The sequence below is a fragment of the Scyliorhinus canicula genome, chromosome 5 (genome assembly GCF_902713615.1).
Source record: "Scyliorhinus canicula chromosome 5, sScyCan1.1, whole genome shotgun sequence".
NCBI classification, from domain to species: domain Eukaryota; kingdom Metazoa; phylum Chordata; class Chondrichthyes; order Carcharhiniformes; family Scyliorhinidae; genus Scyliorhinus; species Scyliorhinus canicula.
This window is the reverse complement of record NC_052150.1, coordinates 46,958,191-46,977,497: the sequence shown is the minus strand read 5'-3', so window position 1 is coordinate 46,977,497 and position 19,307 is coordinate 46,958,191. Positions and strand designations below refer to the sequence as shown.

At 54.8% G+C, this 19,307-nt stretch overlaps 1 protein-coding gene across 1 annotated transcript in view; it reads left to right on the top strand.

The window, feature by feature from the left end:
• Window positions 1-19,307, top strand: part of cap2 (cyclase associated actin cytoskeleton regulatory protein 2) — a 323,980-nt gene that overhangs the window by 56,256 nt on the left and 248,417 nt on the right. The window contains exon 3 of the mRNA XM_038796992.1: window positions 18,662-18,768. Coding sequence (XP_038652920.1) covers window positions 18,662-18,768 — 107 coding nt within the window. The remainder of the gene's footprint in view (window positions 1-18,661; window positions 18,769-19,307) is intronic.

The following is a 19,307-nucleotide window of genomic DNA, read 5'->3' as shown; positions in this document are numbered from 1 at the left end:
CGGAGAGTGAGTGGAGGGTGGTTAACAACGATGCAATGTCATAGACCCACATGAGCACTGCGACCCCCTGGAGAGATGCCATGGTGTGGCTGCAACTTTCCCCCCACCCTGCATTAATGTAGCCTATATCTGAACGCCCTGATGATACCCGCCTAATTGTGATGCTCTATCTATGCCCCCCCAACAGGACAAGACTGCTCACAACAGCCGGGAGCGCAACAGAACCGGAGGGGGTTCATCCGTTATGCATCCCCTGACAGTGTTTGAGCAGAGGGCACTGGACCTTGCTGGGGGATCTTCCACCCGGGAGGTCGCGCAATGCGAGGTTGGAGGTGCAGAAGCAAGTGAGACAACCCTGCATGACACCCCCCACCCCAGCCCATCCTCTGTCCCCTTACACTCTTCCCACTGGACCCCCATACTCTGTCCCCTCACACTCTGCCCACTGGACCCCCCATCCCCTGTCCCCTCACACTCTGCCCGCGGGACCCCCCATCCTCTGTCCCCTCACACTCTGCCCACTGGACCATCCTATACCCGGCCGAGCGTGTCTAACTTACCCCGTATCATTCTGTTCCCCAGGGCTAGCTGACGAACGTCCAGGGCCGTCTGGTGCCACACATAGCCGACCATCCGCGACGGCCACCGCACCCAGGGTTGCACGCCAGAGGGTGGCAGGAGGTCGGCCAGGAGGGCCATCCTCCAAATCCGTGACTCTCGAGCGGGACGTACAGAGGACGGACAGTGACGACTTTCATGGCTGTGTGTTGCCCGAAGGTCGGGCTGTGAGACAGGACAGGACAGGGTCAGTGGACCCAGACGCACAGAGGGCGGCGACGCAGTCAACGGACTCACCTGACGCTGAACCGTACATGGGCCGCGTGTGCCCTGCGCTGGGACATGACTGGGACCAGGACATTCCTGAATTTCTGACGGACGAGGATCTAGAGCTTGCGGCACTGCTGTCTCCCACACCATCCACCATCCCGGAGACACTCACCTCGGTTGGGTAATTAAGTGATGAGGCTCCTGGGTCACGGTTTGGTGTGCACCACACAGCTGAGCCGGTGCAGCAGGTGGAGGTCGGAGCAGCCGAGGGGCTGGACGGTCGGAGGGCAGCCCAGGTCTCCATTTCCGGCAATAGACTATCCACTAATATCCACTACAAGCCCACTGACTCCCACAGCTATCTGGACTACAGCTCTTTGCACTCTACACCCTGTAAGGACTCCATCCTTTCTCTCAACTCCTTCGCCTCCGTCGCATTTGTTCCGACGATGCCACTTTCCAAAATGGTGCTTCGAAAATGTGTTCCTTCGTCCTCGACCGTGATTTGCCACCTGCAGTTGTGGACAGGGCCCTCAACAGTGTGCGGTCCATCTCCCGCGCCACTACCCTCGCCCCCTCCACTCCCCCCCAGAACAAGGATAGAGTCCCCCTCGTTCTCACATTTCATCCCACCAGCCTCCGTATGCAAAGCATAATCCTCTGCCATTTTTGCCAACTCCAGCGTGATGCCACCACCAAACACATCTTCCCTTCACTCCCTCTGTCAGCATTCCGCAGAAACCGTTCCCTCTGAGACAATCTAGTCCACTCCTCCACCATACCCAGTACCTCTCCCATCACCCATGGCACCTTCCCATGCAATCGCAGGAGGTGTAACACCTGCCCCTTTACCTCTTCCATGCTTAACATTCCAGGCCCAAAACACTCATTAAGGTTAAGCAGCGTTTCACTTGCACCTCTTTCAATCTGGTCTATTGCATTCGCTGCTCCCAATGTGGTCTCCTCTATATCGGAGAGACCAAACGCAGACTGGGTGATCGCTTTGCGGAGCATCTTCGGTCTGTGCGCATTCAGGATCCTGACCTTCCTGTTGCTTGCCATTTTAGCAAAAGACCCTGCTCTCATGCCCATATGTCTGTTCTTGGCCTGCTGTAATGTTCCAGTGAAGCGCAACGCAAACTGGAGGAACAACAGCTCATCTTCCGGTTAGGCACGCTACAGCCTTCCGGCCTGAACGTCGACTTCAACAACTTCAGATGATCAGCCCCACCTCGACCCATTTGTTTTCATTTAATTTTAACTGTCTTTTACCATTTCTTTCTTTCCTGCACCTTTCTCCTCTTTGCTTCCTCCTTCCCCTCCCCCACACCTACAGTTCATCTTCTGATGTTAGTTTCCCTGCTGTTTGACCTTTCACATCTTTTGTCCTCTCTGGGGACTGCCATTAGCACTCTTTCACCTTGGTATCTGTGGCCATTAGCACCCGGTTTCCCTGGGTTTCTGTGGCTATGACTCATCTTTCATTCTCACTCCACAGTATAAATATTTCCCACTCTCTCTGTCTGTTAGCTTTGACAAAGAGTCATAAGACTCAAAACGTTAGCTCTTTTCTCTCCCTACAGATGCTGCCAGACTTGCTGAGATTTTCCAGCATTTTCCCTTTCATTTCAGATTCCAGCATCCGCAGTCATTTTCTTTTATCCAGCTGGCGCCCAGACGATTCCCGGGTTCCTGGATTTACTCGACCCACCTGGACAGCTGATGCATTTTGAAACCCAGGGACACAATGACGGGACGAGGGCCGTCTTCCAGCAGCTGCAGACGCAGTTAGATGAGTCAAACCGCATCCAGGAGCAGGGAGTGGTGCCGCTCATCGCAGCCACCCAGGCCGACACCGCACGGGTGGCGTCCGCGGTCGAGGCAATGGGTGAAACGGTATCAGCCATGGGTCAGGTTCTGCAAGGCGTTGGGCTTCATGTGTCATCCATGGCCACGCGTCATCCATGGCCCAGGAGAGGGCTGCCCTCTCACAGGCAGCAATGCGCCAGAGCCAACATGACATTGCCGGCGCGCTACGGGCCCTGGCCGAGTCTCACCAGGCCATGGAACAGTCCCAGCAGGCCATGGCCCAGTCCCAGCAGGCCATGGCACAGTCCCAGCAGTCAGTCGCGGAGAGCATCGACCGCCTGATGCACGTGCTGAATGGTGTCGCGCACTCACAGGTTGAGGTCGCACAGTCCCTGGCGGGAATGTCTCACTCCCTGGACTGCGTCTCAGCGAACGTTTGGACCCTGGTCGATACTGTTGCAGGCCTCCAGGACTGGCAGCGCCAGGTGTCGGCGGGGCGACGGAGCACCTCCCCGCTCGCACCTCTGTCCCAGAGTGAGGCCCGGGGACCACCGGGCTCCCTGAGGGAGGAGGAGGTTCTGGGGGCCGTCCCATTAACTCCATCACAGGACGTCCCTGAACGCTCGGCATCCCCCCGTCCCATCCCTGGTGCATCGGATGGGCAGCGGGCAGAGCAGGGTGGCACCATGTCATCCGAAGCACCCGCGGAGCAACCAGGCCCATCAAGGCCGGGTCGCCCCAGGAAACGAGTGCCAACGGGGAGCCATGTCGCGGGGCGTGATTCTCAGCAGTCCACCTCCACTCCTCCTGTACCATCTGGGGATTCACTTAGATGTAGTACTAGGGCCCGTAAGGCAATGAAGAAGGACACAGAGTAAGTTGGCCCAGGTGCAGGGCACAGTTTAGTTGTAGGAGCTAGGGCAGGGGTGGGCAAACTACTACCCGCGGGCCGCAGGTCTTTATGCGGCCCACCAAGTGATTAAAAAAAAATTAAAAAAAAAAAAAAAATGTTTTAATGATTTTTTTTAAGGTTAATGGGGGGGGGGGGGGGCTGTTGGGTTACTTACTGGTATAGGGTGGATACGTTGACTTGAGTAGGGTGATCATTGCTCGGCACAACGTCGAGGGCCGAAGGGCCTGTTCTGTGCTGTACTGTTCTATGTTCTATATGAGGCGCCCAGAATCATAACCGGGTGAAGTAATTATTTTACTTAATATACTATGCGGCCCTTTAAAATTGTGAATTTCTGAATGTGGCCCTTGCACGGAAAAGTTTGCCCACCCCTGAGCTAGGGCATCTGTACATAATATTCACCATTAAACTCACTGTTGCACCTAACTTGTAAGACTCTGTGATTTTTCCGTTGCTACGGGGATCGTGATGGTGACCGAGTGTCGCTGGGGTTGACGAGCGGTGCAACTTCGGTGCCGGGTGTGCAGTCCTTTCGCCCTCCCACAGTCGGACACCGTAGTCCTGGACACTCCGACGCCAGCTACCCCACGTGGGCACGTGACAAACTCAGCAACACCGAGATGGATGGTTCTGCTATTGCCATGAGTCGGACTTTGTCTAACGATTCTGAGCTTACATCTCATTGCAGATCGGGCTGTCATCATTCAACATGGCACTGATCACACCCGCTCCATCAATGTCGTGCCATACCGTTGTGCCGCAGTGGTAAGGGTGATCTCGAAGTGGAGCAGTGTACGCGGAGTGGGGGGGGGGGGGGGGGGGGGGAGTTGTGTGCTGTTCGCCTGCACGATTGGCGATGCAGGTGGTAGTGTTCAGCGATGCCGTCGCGCGCGATGTGTGAATCTTGCAGCCACCAACGTGTCGCGTGCCCGCTGTCTTCGCCGGTGCCGTCGTGCAGCCCTCTGGACATTACCAGCACCCGGGTCGTGTCTGTGTGCTGCACCCGACGCACCACCCTGCTGCACGCCAACATCCTCCTCCTCCTCAACCTCCTCCTCCTCAGCATTGGCACCACTGCCAGTGGCTTCTCCCTCCGACTCCTCCGCCAGGGCATCTCCCCTCTGCATTGCGATGTTGTGCAGCGCACAGCATACCACAACAATGTGAGCGACCCTGTCAGGCTGGTACTGCAGGGCCCCTCCGGAGCGGTACAGGCACCTGAATCTCGTTTTCAACAGGCCGAAGCAGCGCTCCACCACACCCATGGTTGCTGCATGGGCCTCATTGTATAGGGTCTCCGCGTTGGTCTGAGGCCTCCGTATGGGCATCATCAGCCAAGACCTCAGTGGATAACCCGTCGCCCAGCAACCAGCCCCTCAGCCGGGGGGCACACTCCCTGGGAACCTTGCGGACACGTGCATGATCCTCATGTGGGGGTTGCATACCACCTGGATGTTCATGGAGTATGTCCCCTTCCTGTTAGTGAACACTTCCCTGTTGCCTGCAGGCGGGCGCATGGGGACGTGAACACCATCGATCACTTCCTGGACCATCGGTATCCCGGCCACCTTGGCAAATCCACGGGCTCGTGCTTCTTGATTTGCTCGCTCCTCGGGAAAGGTTATGTAGCGGTCCGCGATGGCGAATAAGGGCGTCGGTCACGTCCCGGATGCATCTGTGGACCGATGCCTGCGATATTCCGGATAGGTCCCCACTCGGAGACTGGAAGGAACCGGTAGCATAGAAGTTAAGTGCCACCATCACCTTGACGGCAACCGGTATCGCGTGTCCTCCTCCCGTTCCACGTGGGGCGAGATGCGCCACAAGGTGGCAGATATGTGCGACCGTCTCTCTGCTGAACCAGAGTCTCCTCCTGCAGGTGATGTCCGGCAGTGCCTCGAAAGAGATCCGGTCACGGTACACCCTAGGCCTCGATTGACGCCTCCGGCGCCCTGGCTCCACCATCAGCGTCTCCTCCTCTTCCCCCTCATGCTGCTCGACATCAGTGCCCGCATCCTGTGCCTTCCTCAGCGTTTGGGGGTCAATGTTCCCCTCGGCATCCCCCTGAAAATACCGGCCATGAGTGCCTGCGGCCTGTATGGCGACGACGGGCCACTCCGCGGCCATTCCCTCTGCTGCTGCAGCTGCCCCTGCATCCACTGTGGGATGTCGCTGTGGACGCTGCTGGATGGCCAACTGCAGTGCAGTGGCCCCAACCACTGAGGTGAACATCGCCGTTCGGTTCGAATACATGGTCACCTACAGAAGGGTGGTGGGGGCAGAGAAACGACATGTTAAACGGAGGTTATTCGACAGCTTGGCAGCCGCCTGCCATGGGATACCTGTGTGTCCCGGTAGCCTGGTCGCGCTGCTGACACGCGGCCAGCCTAACCGCTGGTCACTTTCTGCGTCCAACGGTCAGTTAACAACGCCTTCCTCACCGGTGCGTCAGTGGGCTATGCCCATCAGCCACAGGGCAACCAGCAGCCGTGTCCTTGTCACCGTCCTGCCATGGCAGGGCGGCTGACATGTTGCTCCCTCTTCACTCCGGCTCCACTCACTCCCTCTTCCCCCCTCCCTCCCACTACTCCCCCCCCCACTACTCCCCCTCCCCCCCACTACTCCCTCTCCCCCCAATACTCCCCCCCCACTACTCCCTCTCCCCTCCCTCTCCTCCCCCCCACTACTCCCTCTCCCCCCACTACTTCCTCTCCTCCCCCCCACTACTCCCTCTCCCCCCACTACTCCCTCTCCCCCATATTCCTTCCCCCCCACTACTCCCTCTCCCCCCCCACTACTCCCTCTCCCCCCACTACTCCCTCTCCCCCATATTCCTTCTCCCCCCCACTACTCCCTCTCCCCCTCCCACTACTCCCTCTCCCCCCCACTACTCCCTCTCCCCCCCAATACTCCCTCTCCCCCCCACTACTCCCTCTCCCCCCTCCCACTACTCCCTCTCCCCCCTCCCACTACTCCCTCTCCCCCCCACTACTCCCTCTCCCCCCCAATACTCCCTCTCCCCCCTCCCACTACCTTTCCTCCCCACTACTCCCTCTCCCCCTCCCTCTCCTCCCCTCCCACTACTCCTCCCCCCCACTACTCCCTCTCCCCCCTCCCACTACTCCCTCTCCCCCCCACTACTCCCTCTCCCCCCACTACTCCCTCTCCCCCCTCCCACTACTCCCTCTCCCCCCCACTAGTCCCTCTTCTCCCCCTCCCACTACTCCCTCTCCCTCTCTCCCTCCCACTACCCCTTCTCCCCCGCCCACTACTCCCTCTCCCCCCCACTACTCCCTCTCCCCCCGCCCACTAATCCCTCTCCCCCCCACTACTCTCTCTCCTTCCCCCCTCCTACTACTCCCCCCCCCCCCGGCCGCTGCGTTCTCGAGGAAGCCTTCCCCAGTCTGCGGAGACTCCGGGACGGTCCGCTCACCTCCTCACTGCTCAGTGGCAGCCAGCACGACTGGCTGACGACTATAAAAAGCAGGTGTGGACGGCGCGGCGTGACCCCAGTTCACGCCGTCGGGACTTCGGCCGATCCGGGTCGGAGAATAGCGGGGGTTCCGGAGAATCGCTATTTTGGGTGCCTCGGGCGATTCTCCGGGTTGTGCTGTGCGGAACACGACGGAACCGATCTCGCCGTTTGGGAGAATCGCGGGAGCGCGTCGGACCGGCGTTGCGTGAAAAACTGGCGCGACCCGCTATTCTCCCAACCGGCGCGGCCCCGGAGAATCGCGCCCACGATATCGGCCCTTCTGAAGTCCAAACATTTGATTCGGGACTACTACACTCTAAGCTAAGGAAGTGTTTACGAATGGGCACATGCACAAGAAGTAGGCATAAATTAACCAATCTCAGGTGATAAACACAGCATGATAGCACTGACACCACATACATGTAGGCAGATTAAAAATTATTTCACCTTTTTATATATTACAGTTTATTGCATAGAACAGGAAATATCAGACTAATGTGATATACGCAGCTAAAACTGAACAGTAAAAGCGGCTAGCATGTTTAATAAAAGTAATACTGGCCAATGGGCTCCAGATATGGGAAAAATCAGCTGTTACGTGAATGTGGGTTGTGATTGACTGACAGCTGGACCTTGACTTGGGGAAGGGCAGGTGGTATCTGATGAGACCATCAATTCACGCGACATGTGGTTAGAAGTGAACAGTGGTTTTAATCGTCTTACAACAGAGCCTGCTTGTGACGAGATGAACTCCAGATGAACTGGCAGGCCGGCTCTCAGCATCGACCTTTATACTTCCTGCTAGGGGAGGAGCCATGGGTGGAGCCAAGGGTGGAGTCCAGTACAAGCTCCTCATCTCCCCCTATGGGTAGAGCCACGCAACTACACGTGATCTACTACAAGTACAAGCTCAACACATGTTGTACAATACAGTGTGGATTATTAGTGTTTATAGTTCACCACATTCACCCCCTGTAAAAAAAATCAAGTCCGGCGGATGTGATGGTTTACAAATTGAGTCTGTCCGGTGGTCGAGTTGTTTGTTGTGGTCGGCGGAGCACTGGGGTTGCAACCCCTTCTGGTGGCTGTATGATCACAGTCGGTTGGGGTACGATGGCGGACTCCGGGGGTGATTCTGTCCAAGCTTCATACCCGCCTGGTTCGACTGTGGGGTGAGGGCGCTGGAAGCTTGTGGGTGCGGGCGCGCGGGTCATGTGTAGCGAACTGGTAGGTGCAGGGTCGAGGGTTGTGTGGGGTGTAGTGTGAGGGGTCCGTCGGCGGTGGTAGTGGTGGGGTTAGATCCTGCAGGCGCCAGGTCCCGGAGGGATACAGTGTCCTGACGGCAGTCAGGGTACTCTATGAAGGTATACTGGGGGTTTGAGTGTAGTTGAAGCACTTTTTCCACGAGTGGGTCAGTTTTGTGCGCCCTGACGTGCTTCTGGAGGAGTACTGGGCCCGGTGTCTTCAACCATGCTGGGAGCGAAGCCCCCGTGGTAGAACCCCTGGAAAAATAAAGAGCCGCTCGTGAGGGGTCTGGTTGGTGGCGATACATAAGAGGGACCTGATAGCTTGGAGCGCGTCTGGGAGGACTTCCTGCCAATGGGAGGTCAGGAGATTCCTGGACTGGAGGGTCAGTAGGACGGTCTTCCAGACCATCGCATTCTCCCTCTCCACCTGACCATTCCCCCTGGGGTTATAGCTGGTCGTCCTGCTCGAGGCGATGCCCTTGTCGAGCAGGTACTGATGCAACTCGTCGCTCATAAAGGACGAACCCCGGGCGCTGCGTACGTAGCTGGGGATGCCGAACAGGGTGAAGATACTATGCAGGGCCCTAATGACTGTGTGGGAGGTCATATCAGAGCACAGGAAACACGGAGACAAAGCCAGCCGCCTGTTGGCACACCAGCTGAGAAAGCAGGCAGCCACCAGAGAAATTGCGCAAATCAGGTTGGAAACAGAACCAGAGAGGATTAACAAAACCTTCAAGGCCTTCTACCAAGAGCTGTACACCTCAGAGCCCCCAACGGGGAAGGCTGGGATGAACCGGTTCCTTGATGGACTGGACATACCAGTCGTGGGAGAGGGCAGGAAACGGGACCTGGGAGCACCACTAGCACTGGGAGAGATCATGGACAGCATTAGCTCCATGCAGACGGGGAAGGCGCCGGGACCGGACGGATTCCGGGCGGACTTCTACAAGAAAATTTGCGACAGCGCTGGCCCCGCACCTGCGGGAGATGTTCACAGACTCGCTAGCTCGGGGCACACTGCCACCCACGTTAGCACAGGCCTCAATCTCGCTGATACCTAAGAAAGACAAAGATCCAACGGAATATGGGTCATACAGACCCATGTCTCTGCTGAATGCAGACGCCAAAATACTGGCCAAAATCCTAGCCAAAAGGCAAGAAGACTGTGTACCTGAGGTGGTCACAGAGGGCTAGACGGGCTTCGTCAAAGGTAGACAGCTCACCTCGAACATCAGGCGCCTGCTGAACGTGATAATGACCCCCTCCGGGGAGAGAACACAAGAGGTGATCGTCTCCCTGGACGCAGAAAAGGCCTTCGACAGAGTCGAATGGAAATACCTCATAGAGGTACTGGAGCGGTTCGGGCTTGGAACAGGGTTCACCGCTTGGGTAAAGCTCCTATACAACGCTCCCATGGCGAGTGTACGGACCAACAATACCAACTCCCAATACTTCCAGCTGCACAGGGGCACCAGACAAGGATGCCCACTGTCCCCGCTGCTGTTCGCACTAGCAATCGAACCGCTAGCAATCGCGCTCAGGGCAGCAAAAAATTGGAGGGGGATCCGAAGGGGAGGCAGAGAGCACAGAGTCTCACTCTATGCAGATGATCTGCTCCTCTACATCTCGGACCCACAAAGCAGCATGGACGGAATCATCGCGCTCCTGAAAGAGTTCGAGCCTTCTCGGGCCACAAACTCAACATGAGCAAAAGCGAGATCTTCCCAGCACACCAGCAAGGGGGGGGGGGGGGGGGGGGGGGGGGGGGGGCAGCACTAAAGGGGCTGCCGTTCAAACAAGCCCGACATAAATTCCGCTACCTGGGGATCCAAATAGCCCATGACTGGAAAGGGATCCACAAATGGAACCTCACCAGCCTGACAGAGGAAGTAAAAAAGGACCTGCAAAGATGGAACACACTCCCACTCTCCCTCGCGGGGAGAGTCCAGACGATCAAAATGAACGTATTGCCCAGGTTCCTCGTCCTGTTTAGATCCATTCCGATCTACATCCCCAAGGCCTTCTTCAAAGTGCTGGAAAAACTTATGGCGTTCGTATGGGGGGTAAAAATGCTAGGATCCCAAAGAAGGTCCTACACAAAACAAAATCCAGGGGAGGGGGGGGGGGGGGGGTAGCTCTCCCAATTCTACCACTGGGCGGCAACAGCCGAGCGAGTAAGGGGATGGATCCAGGAGCCAGAAGCTGAGTGGGTGCGTGCGGAGGAGGCCTCCTGCATGGGGACCTCCCTCCGGGCCCTCGCCACGGCAGCACCCACCCAAAAAACACTCCAGCAGTCCAGTGGTGACAGCCACCTTCCAATCCTGGAACCAACTGCGGCAGCAATTTGGCCTGACCAAAATGTCGGACAATGCTCCCATCTGCAACAACCATAGGTTCACACCAGCACTGACTGACGCCACCTTCAAAAGGTGGAGGCAGGACCGGGGGACACTGACAGTCAGGGACCTATACACGGACGACAGGATCGTAACACTGGACGAACTGACAGAGAAATTTCGGCTAGCTGGGGAGAACGAGCTGCGGTACCTCCAGCTCAAGAACTTCCTACGAAAGGAGACAAGGACGTACCCACAACCGCCACGACAGACACTACTGGAAGACCTACTGGACGCAAGTATCCTAGAGAAAGGGAACTGTAGCGACTTGTATGACCGACTGGTAGAAAGGGACGACACCGTACTGGACGCAACAAGAAGGAAATGGGAGGACAACCTGGGGATGGAGATAGGGTGGGGACTCTGGAGCGAAGCACTAAATAGGGTCAACTCCACCTCCACGTGCGCAAGGCTCAGCCTGACGCAACTAAAAGTGGTACATAGAGCCCACTTAACAAGAAACCGTATGAGCAGGTTCTTCCCGGAGGTGGAGGACAGATGCGAACGGTGCCAAAGAGGCCCGGCCAACCACGCCCACATGTTCTGGTCTTGCCCCAGACTTGTGGAGTACTGTACAGCCTTCTTCGAGGCTATGTCCAAAGTGGTGGGGGTGAGGGTGGAGCCATGCCCGATAGTGGCGGTCTTCGGGGTTTCAGACCAGCCAGATCTATTCCTGGGGAGGAGGGCGGACGCCCTTGCCTTTGCCTCCCTGATCGCCCGCCGTAGAATCCTGTTTGGCTGGCGGTCAGCAGCACCGCCCAGAGCTGCAGTCTGGCTGTCCGACCTCTCGGAATCTCTCCAAATGGAGAAAATCAAATTCGCCATTCGAGGGTCGGATGACGGCTTCCACAGAACGTGGGAGCCATTCATGCAATTGTTCCGGGACCTGTTTGTGGCCAATGAACAAGAGGAAGACTAGTCGGGTGGCCAAGAATCAGGGGAAAATGGATGGGAACCGGGGGGGGGGGGGGGGGGGGGGGGGCTACGGGTTCGTTATGGGGGTTTGATGGCTAGCTAAGGCCCAAAACCAAACTGTAAATAAATGCCAATAAACATGTGCCTCAGCCATATTGGGGAATGTAAAATATGTATGCCGGCTAAAGGGGGGAGGCCACAGTTATTATTACGAAGATGCTTACCTGTAAATATATATGTTAATTTTTGCGTTTTCTTTTTTTTCTCTCTCTCTAACAATTTGTAATTTGTTCAATATAAAACATGAAAACTGAATAAAAAACATTTATAAAAAAAAATATCGGAGCACAGGATAGCAAAGAGGAAGCGGGAGAACTCGTCGATGACGTTCAGGAAGTACACATTCCGATTGGTTGAGGGGAGTGGCTCTTTGAAATCGATAGCGAGGCGTTCAAAGGGCCGGGAAGCCTCTACCAGGTGGGCCCTGTCTGGTCTATAGAAGTGCGGTTTGCACTCCGTGCAGATCGGGCAATCCCTGGTGATTGCTTTTACCTCCTCAGTGGAGAAAGATAGATTTCGGGCTTTAACGTAATAGGCGAGCCGGGTGACCCCCGGGTGGCAGAGGTCATTGTGGATGGCTTTCAGGCGGTCGCTCTGCGTGCTGGCGCACGTGCCGTGGGACAGGGCATCTGGGGGCTCGTTGAGCTTCCCCGGTCGATACATAATGTCGTATTTGTAGGTGGAGAGCTCGATCCTCCACCTCAAGATTTCATCATTTTTAATTTTGCCCCTTTGCGAGTTGTCAAACATGAAGGCAACCGATCTTTGGTCAGTGATGAGGGTGAACCTTCTACCTGCGAGGTAGTGCCTCCAGTGACGTATAGCCTCCACAATGGCTTGTGCTTCCTTTTCGACCGAGGAGTGTCGAAGTTCCGAAGCCTAGTGGGTTCGGGAGAAAAATGCGACTGGTCTCCCTGCCTGATTTAATGTGGCTGCAGGAGCGACCTCTGAGGCATCGCTCTCAACCTGAAAGAGAACGGATTCATCCACCGCCCGCATAGCCGCTTTGGCGATGTCCTCCTTGATGCAGTTGAAGGCCTGGCGAGCCTCAGCTGACAGAGGAAAAAGTGTGGCCTTAAATAGTGGACGGGCTTTGTCCGCATATTGAGGGACCCACTGGGCGTAATATGAAAAGAATACCCGGCACCTTTTGAGGGCCCTGGGACAATGAGGGAGAGGGAGTTCTAAGCGGGGGCGCATACGGTCCGGGTCGGGGCCCAAGACTCCGTTTTCCACGACATAGCCGAGGATGGCTAGCCTGGTTGTGTGGAAAACGCATTTCTCCTTGTTGTAAGTGAGGTTGAGTTTCTGGGCCGTCTGGAGAAATCGATGGATGTTGGCATCGTGGTCCTGCTGGTCATAGCCGCAGATGGTGACGTTATCCAAGTACGGAAACGTGGCCCGCAATCTGTACTTGTCCACCATTCGGTCCATTGCTCGTTGGAACACCGAGACCCCGTTCGTGACGCCAAAGGGAACCCGGAGGAAATGGAAGAGGCGGCCGTCGGCCTCGAACGCCGTGTAGTGGCGGTCGTCCGGGCGGATTGGGAGCTGGTGGTATGCAGACTTCAGATCCACTGTGGAGAAAATACGATACTGGGCGATCTGATTAACCATGTCTGCAATCCTGGGGAGGGGGTACGCGTCGAGGAGCGTAAACCGATTAATGGTCTGACTGTAATCTATGACCATGAGGAATTTTTCCCCGGTCTTGACGACCACCACCTGAGCTCTCCAGGGGCTGTTACTGGCCTCTACTATCCCCTCACGTAGGAGCTTCCGGACCTCGGTTCCAATAAACACCCTGTCCTGTAGGCTGTACCGCCTGCTGCGAGTGGCTACGGGTTTGCAGTCCGGAGTTAGGTTAGCAAAGAGTGGAGGGGGGGGGGCGATTCGTAGCGTGGCTAAGCTGCAGATGGTGAGTGGGGGTAGGGGTCCGCCGAAGCTGAGGGTGAGACTCTTGAGGTTGCACTGGAAATCGAGTCCCAGTAGGAGTGGGGCGCAGAGTTCGGGCAGGACGTGTAGTTGAAAATTAGAGTAACTAGTGCCTTGGATTGTCAGGGTCGTGACGGTGCGCCCTTGGAGGTGAACAGAGTGGGAGCCCAAAGCGAGGGAGATAGTTTGCCGTGCAGGAAAAACAGGGAGCGAACAGCGTCTTACCAGATCTGGGTGTACGAAGCTCTCGGTGCTCCCGGAGTCGAAGAGGCACGGTGTATTGTACCCGTTGACTTGAACGGTCATCATGAAGTTGCGGAGGTGTTTCGGACGCGACTGGTCCAACGTGACTGCTCCAAGTTGCGGGTAGTCGGCGGCTCGGTCAGCTGTGCTGGGATGGCCCCGTGGTGAATGCCCGCTGAGGTCACAGTCTTCGATCAGCGTTTCCGAGTTTGGAGAGGATGGAACCCAAGATGGCCGCCCCCGTGGATCGCACGTGGCGGGTGGCGGGGAAGATGGCGACCCCCATGAGTCGCCCATGGTTGGCCGCGTGGTGGGGGTCCGCCAAGATGGCGGCCCCCATGGGTCGCACGTGACGGGTGGGGGCGGTGTCGAGGCATAGGCAGCAGCGTTATGGGGCCTGCGGGGCTGCGAATGCAGGGAACGGGTGCTCTGAGCAGCGGGAGGGTTAGAGGCTGGGGCTTTCTTTGCCAGACACACTCTGGCATAGTGCCATTTGTGACCGCAGCTCCTGCAGGTCGTGTTGCGGGCCGGGCAGTGCTGCCGCGGGTGCTGGGGCTGGCCACAAAAGTGGCAGGCTGGAGCAGCATAGTGGCTGGGTGGCCGCGCGGCGCAGGCCTGGGGCAGTCGCTGGTCGTGGGCCCATGACGGAATCTGCGGGGAACGAGGTGAGGCTGCAAAACGAGACCTCCATAGTAGTAGCGAGTTCAACAGTGTCTTCTAAATTTTGGCCCCCCTTTTCAAGCAGTCGCTGGCGCACATAATTTGATCTGAGGCCTGCAACAAAGACATCGCGGACAGCAAGTTCCCTATGTCCTGCAGCATTTACAGCTTGATAATTACAGTCCCGGGATAAGGCTTGCAAGTCTCTTAGAAATTCTTCTAGCGATTCTGTGGGGCGCCGGGGGCGAGTAGTAAAAACGAGGCGCGCGTAGACCTCATTGACGGGCCTCACGTACATTCTGTCGAGTAGGACCAGGGCCTCTGTATATGAGCCAGTACAATTTAGCTGAGTAGATATACGATGGCTCACCCTTGCGTGCAGTAGACTGAGTTTCTGCTCCTCCGTAGTTTCTGTTGTGCTTGATTCAGCCAGGTAGGCCTTAAAACATTGGAGCCAATGTGAAAAGATTTCTTTCGCCTCTGCATCCTGTGGGTCGAGTTCCAGTTGATCAGGCTTGAGGGCTGATTCCATAGTCGTTCCTTACTGTTTCTTAAGACGATTAAATTGATGAGACAATCAATTCACGCGACACGTGGTTAGAAGTGAACAGTCGGGGCAGCACGGTGGCCTAGTGGTTAGCACAACCGCCTCACGGCGCTGAGGTCCCAGGTTCGATCCCGGCTCTGGGTCACTGTCCGTGTGGAGTTTGCACATTCTCCCCGTGTCTGCGTGGGTTTCGCCCCCACAACCCAAAAACGTGCAAGCTAGGTGGATTGACAACGCTAAATTGCCCCTTAATTGGAAAAATGATTGGGTACACTAAATTTATAAAAAAAAAAAAAAAAAAAAGAAGTGAACAGTCTGCCTGTGACAAGATGAACTCCAGATGAACTGGCAGGCAGGCTCTCAACATCGACCTTTATACTTCCGGCTAGGGGAGGAGCCATGGGTAGAGCCATGGGCAGAGCCAAGGGTGGAGCCCAGTACAAGCTCCTCATCTCCCCCTATGGGTAGAGCCATGCAACTACACGTGATCTACTACAAGTACAGGCTCAACACATGTTGTACAATACAGTGTGGATTATTAGTGTTTATAATTCACCACAGTATCCAAGCATAACCTGTGATTGGTAGGTTGCTGGACCCGGTTGTTGTTGCAAGGACCAGACATGCTCCTGGAACACTTGTTTTGGCTACCAGGAGATTGAAGACGATTCAGGGGGACCCCTGGCCATTCCACGAGTGTTGACACCCTTGTTGCCTAACCTCTGTAGGGCTCCGCCATGGCCGGTGCTGAGAAGAATCCCCCTGCGCATGTGCAGGAAACACGGCGGCCGGCCTGCATATGTGCGGAACCACGGCGGTGGTTCTGCGCATGCGCCAACTCGCGCCGGCCCTTCGCCGCCGGTTGGCACGGCGCCAACCTCTCCGGTGCCTAGTCCCCTGAAGTGCGGTGGATTCCGCAACCTCCGGTTGGCCCAACGGCGGAGTGGTTTGCGCCGTTCTTGGCATCGGCGTCGAGCCATCCCACCAATTGCGGGAGAATCCTGCCCTAGGCATTTTACGATGGGAAAATCGGTGCGAAACCCTCACTGATTCCGCTACCGGTGATGGGCTAGCACTGGCGTTGTGCTAAACACACGCTGTACGTACAGAAAACGGTTGGAGAATCGCTGGGTCCATGCTGCACAAGCACAGGGCTGACAGGGACAGGCTGCAGCCGCGCATATGCCAACGCCCCCCCCCCCCCCCCCCCCCCCCCCCCGCCCACACAGACACACACACACACACCAATCGCACCGGAAAAGATAGCGCCGGCTGTGCTGCACCACGTATCTGCCCACCCCGACCTCACAGACCACCTCCTGGCCACCCCCCACCACTCCTCCCAGCCCTGGCAGAAGTCTCCCGGCCAGTGGCATGGATCTCGGCCGGGTGTGGCGGTGCTGGATACTGTCCGCACACCCTCTTTCTCCACCACAGGTGCCATGCCAGGCTCCTGACCCCTGATACCACACATGGCCCGCGCCGTCGGGAACTCAGCCCATCTTAGGCGGAGCATCTCGGTGGGCCCGCGAATGACATTCCAATGGGGCTGCGACTGCGCACGTCTTGATAACACCTATTTGGAGGGGGGGGAGAATAGCGGGAGGGCGTGAAAAATGTCGGTAGGCCCTCCCGCTATTCTCCCACCCGGCGTGGGGGGGGCGGAGAATCGCGGCCCTGAATTTAAAGAGAGGTCAAACTTGCATTCATAAAGGTTCCTTTCATAGCCATGGGACATTCCAAAGTGCTTCACAGCCAATAAAGTACTTAGACAAAAGCACACGACAAGAACTCACAAGGTTAAGTAGAGCTCAGTTTATCATTTCAATCACTCTTCTCATTTTCCTTCCGCAGCCTCTTTTCTTTTTCATTATTGACCTACACTGTTATTGATACTTTAAGCCTTGGTTCTGTTTCTATTCAGATATCCTGAAATGAATCGTAATTTTGTCCCATGATGTTATACTTAGTGCAATATGCACCAAAAGGAAAAAGAGGAAACAAAGAGAAAAAATTAGGGAAAGAAGAAAAATACCTTGCAAAACTATCGGCAGGCATCGGTTCAACGCCGGGTCGTGATGCTGAAATGAAAAATGAATTAAAATTGCTTATTGCCGCAAGTAGGCTTCAAATGGTTACTGTGAAAAACCCCTAGTCGCCACATTCTGACGCCTGTTTGGCCGTGACGCACGGGGCCGCGCTCCTAGCCCCGCTCGGGGGGGAGAATCGGCCCCGGAAGTGGCTATGAAGGCTGCTGTGGGTCACGGCCTGTCCCACGGCAGCCTTTACGATTCTTGCGGAGAATCTATCTTTTATTATTCCAGCTATAAAGGCCCTAATCTTTTGTGTTCAGAGTCAGAACCCTTATTTCTGACCCTGAGCAGATTAAAAATTGCACACCAACCTTCCTCCGAATCTTTTAGGGCAGTCTTCCAATGGAGGATCGTGCAGAGTGCATTCAATTGGAGAATCCTCAGAGGGAACATTGGCGAGAAACCACGCAGTTATCATGCCCCCTTTTTGTGCCACTAGGTGCCATATTCTGCAAATAAAGAATTTAAATGCCCCCAAGCTTCTTTGAAAACTTTAAAGAAAAGACATGTGTAAGGGACTGGAGTGGTTAAGGTAAGTGGGTAAGGGGATGGGTGGGTGAGAGGGCAGGGTGAGTAAGGAAATTGGTTAGCTAGTTGGGCAGTGAGTCGAAGGGGGATTTGGAGGTTTGGGAGTTGGGGGGTGCATTCAAGGGAGTAATGGGGGAGGTCAGTTCTGTAGTCACCCAATTGTTAGACTCTATTTTAATTTGTTTAATACTTCCTGGGTACCTACCTAGGTAAGTAAGTCTGAACTATCGGTTGCCTCTCATTCTAACCAATGGAGACTTTTTTTGGAATTGCTCATTGAAAATTCAAACCTCCTGGTCAATTCCCACGGAGTTCATGCGCTGGGGCTTCCAAGGGGTCCTGTAGGTGTCTCCTGGGGTCTCATAGCTCATCTTTTCGAGTACCTCTGACCATCTGAAAATCGGAAGATCTGAGCCATAGCCTACTGATGATTAAGTCCATTGACATGCCACCAATTCCATCCTTCATGTATGGTACTGCCTTGGGTTGAACCAGACTTTTCATAATGTCTGTGTAGCCTTTGTGATATGAGGCTGAATTCTCCAGTCACCCAGCCCTGTGTTTCTTTGCAGCGGGGTGTCCGCTGGTAGTGCGATTCTCTCTTCCCTCCACTTGTCAATGGAATTTCCCATTGATGCCACCCCACACTGCTAGGAGAGCTGTGGGTAGGGGTGCGCTGCCGGCGGGAATAGAGAATCCCAATAGCCAGAGAATTCCAGTCAATGTTCTCAGCCTTTTAGCATCATTGACACTTGAGGTGCTGTTGTGTGTGTGTTCTAATTGTTCTTAACTGATATTGATAGAAAGGATTTAGAGAAAGAATGAAAGGAAAGCACTGAGAATAAAGGAAGGAGATGGGAATCAAATCATAAAACAAGGTACAAATGGGAAGTGAAGTTCATTAGTAGTTCTCCAACACCAAAGCCTCCAACCTTAATTTTAATGTTTCAAATAGTTTTATTTTCAATTAAGATTGATTTTTATTTTATTATTTTGTTTCCTTTTGTAGATCAAGATCTGGCACCGTATGTGGAAGCTTTCGATGTTGTGCTGAGGGGCGCTGTTGCAGACTTCGTGAAGCATAGCAAGATTCTTGGGGAAGATGTAGAGGAACATGTAAGTAGTCAAAGCTGTGCCTCACTAGGAGGCTGACCTTGCGTTGACTACATACCTGATATATTAATTAAAAACATTTGTTCCAGTTGTATTGATCATCAGTAAGATGAGATTCTACTATATTTTGTTTAGTCCAAAGTCACTTTCTATTGATTCATGGGAATTGTTGAAAATGTGTGATATTGCAGTAATTTGTCCTGTTTATTGATGGGTATTATCCTGTACTCCTTATAATGTTTGGTTAGTTTACCCTAACTTCATTCTTCACAAACTTGATTACACATTTAATGAATTGATGTGAACCTGTAGACCATTATTTGCACAAAACCTTCAGAAACAGGCTATTTGGCCTCATCACTAATCTCCTTCCACTCTCATTCCCTCCTCTCAGCTTGACTCAGTATCCTTTTGTTAAAATAACAGACCAAGAGATCTTGCATGAACATGTGTACATTAATATTAGCAATAGTAATATCTAGGCTGATGATGTATTCCATGAACAAGACTAACCTAAGTAACTTGTGAACTGAATTGGTGCA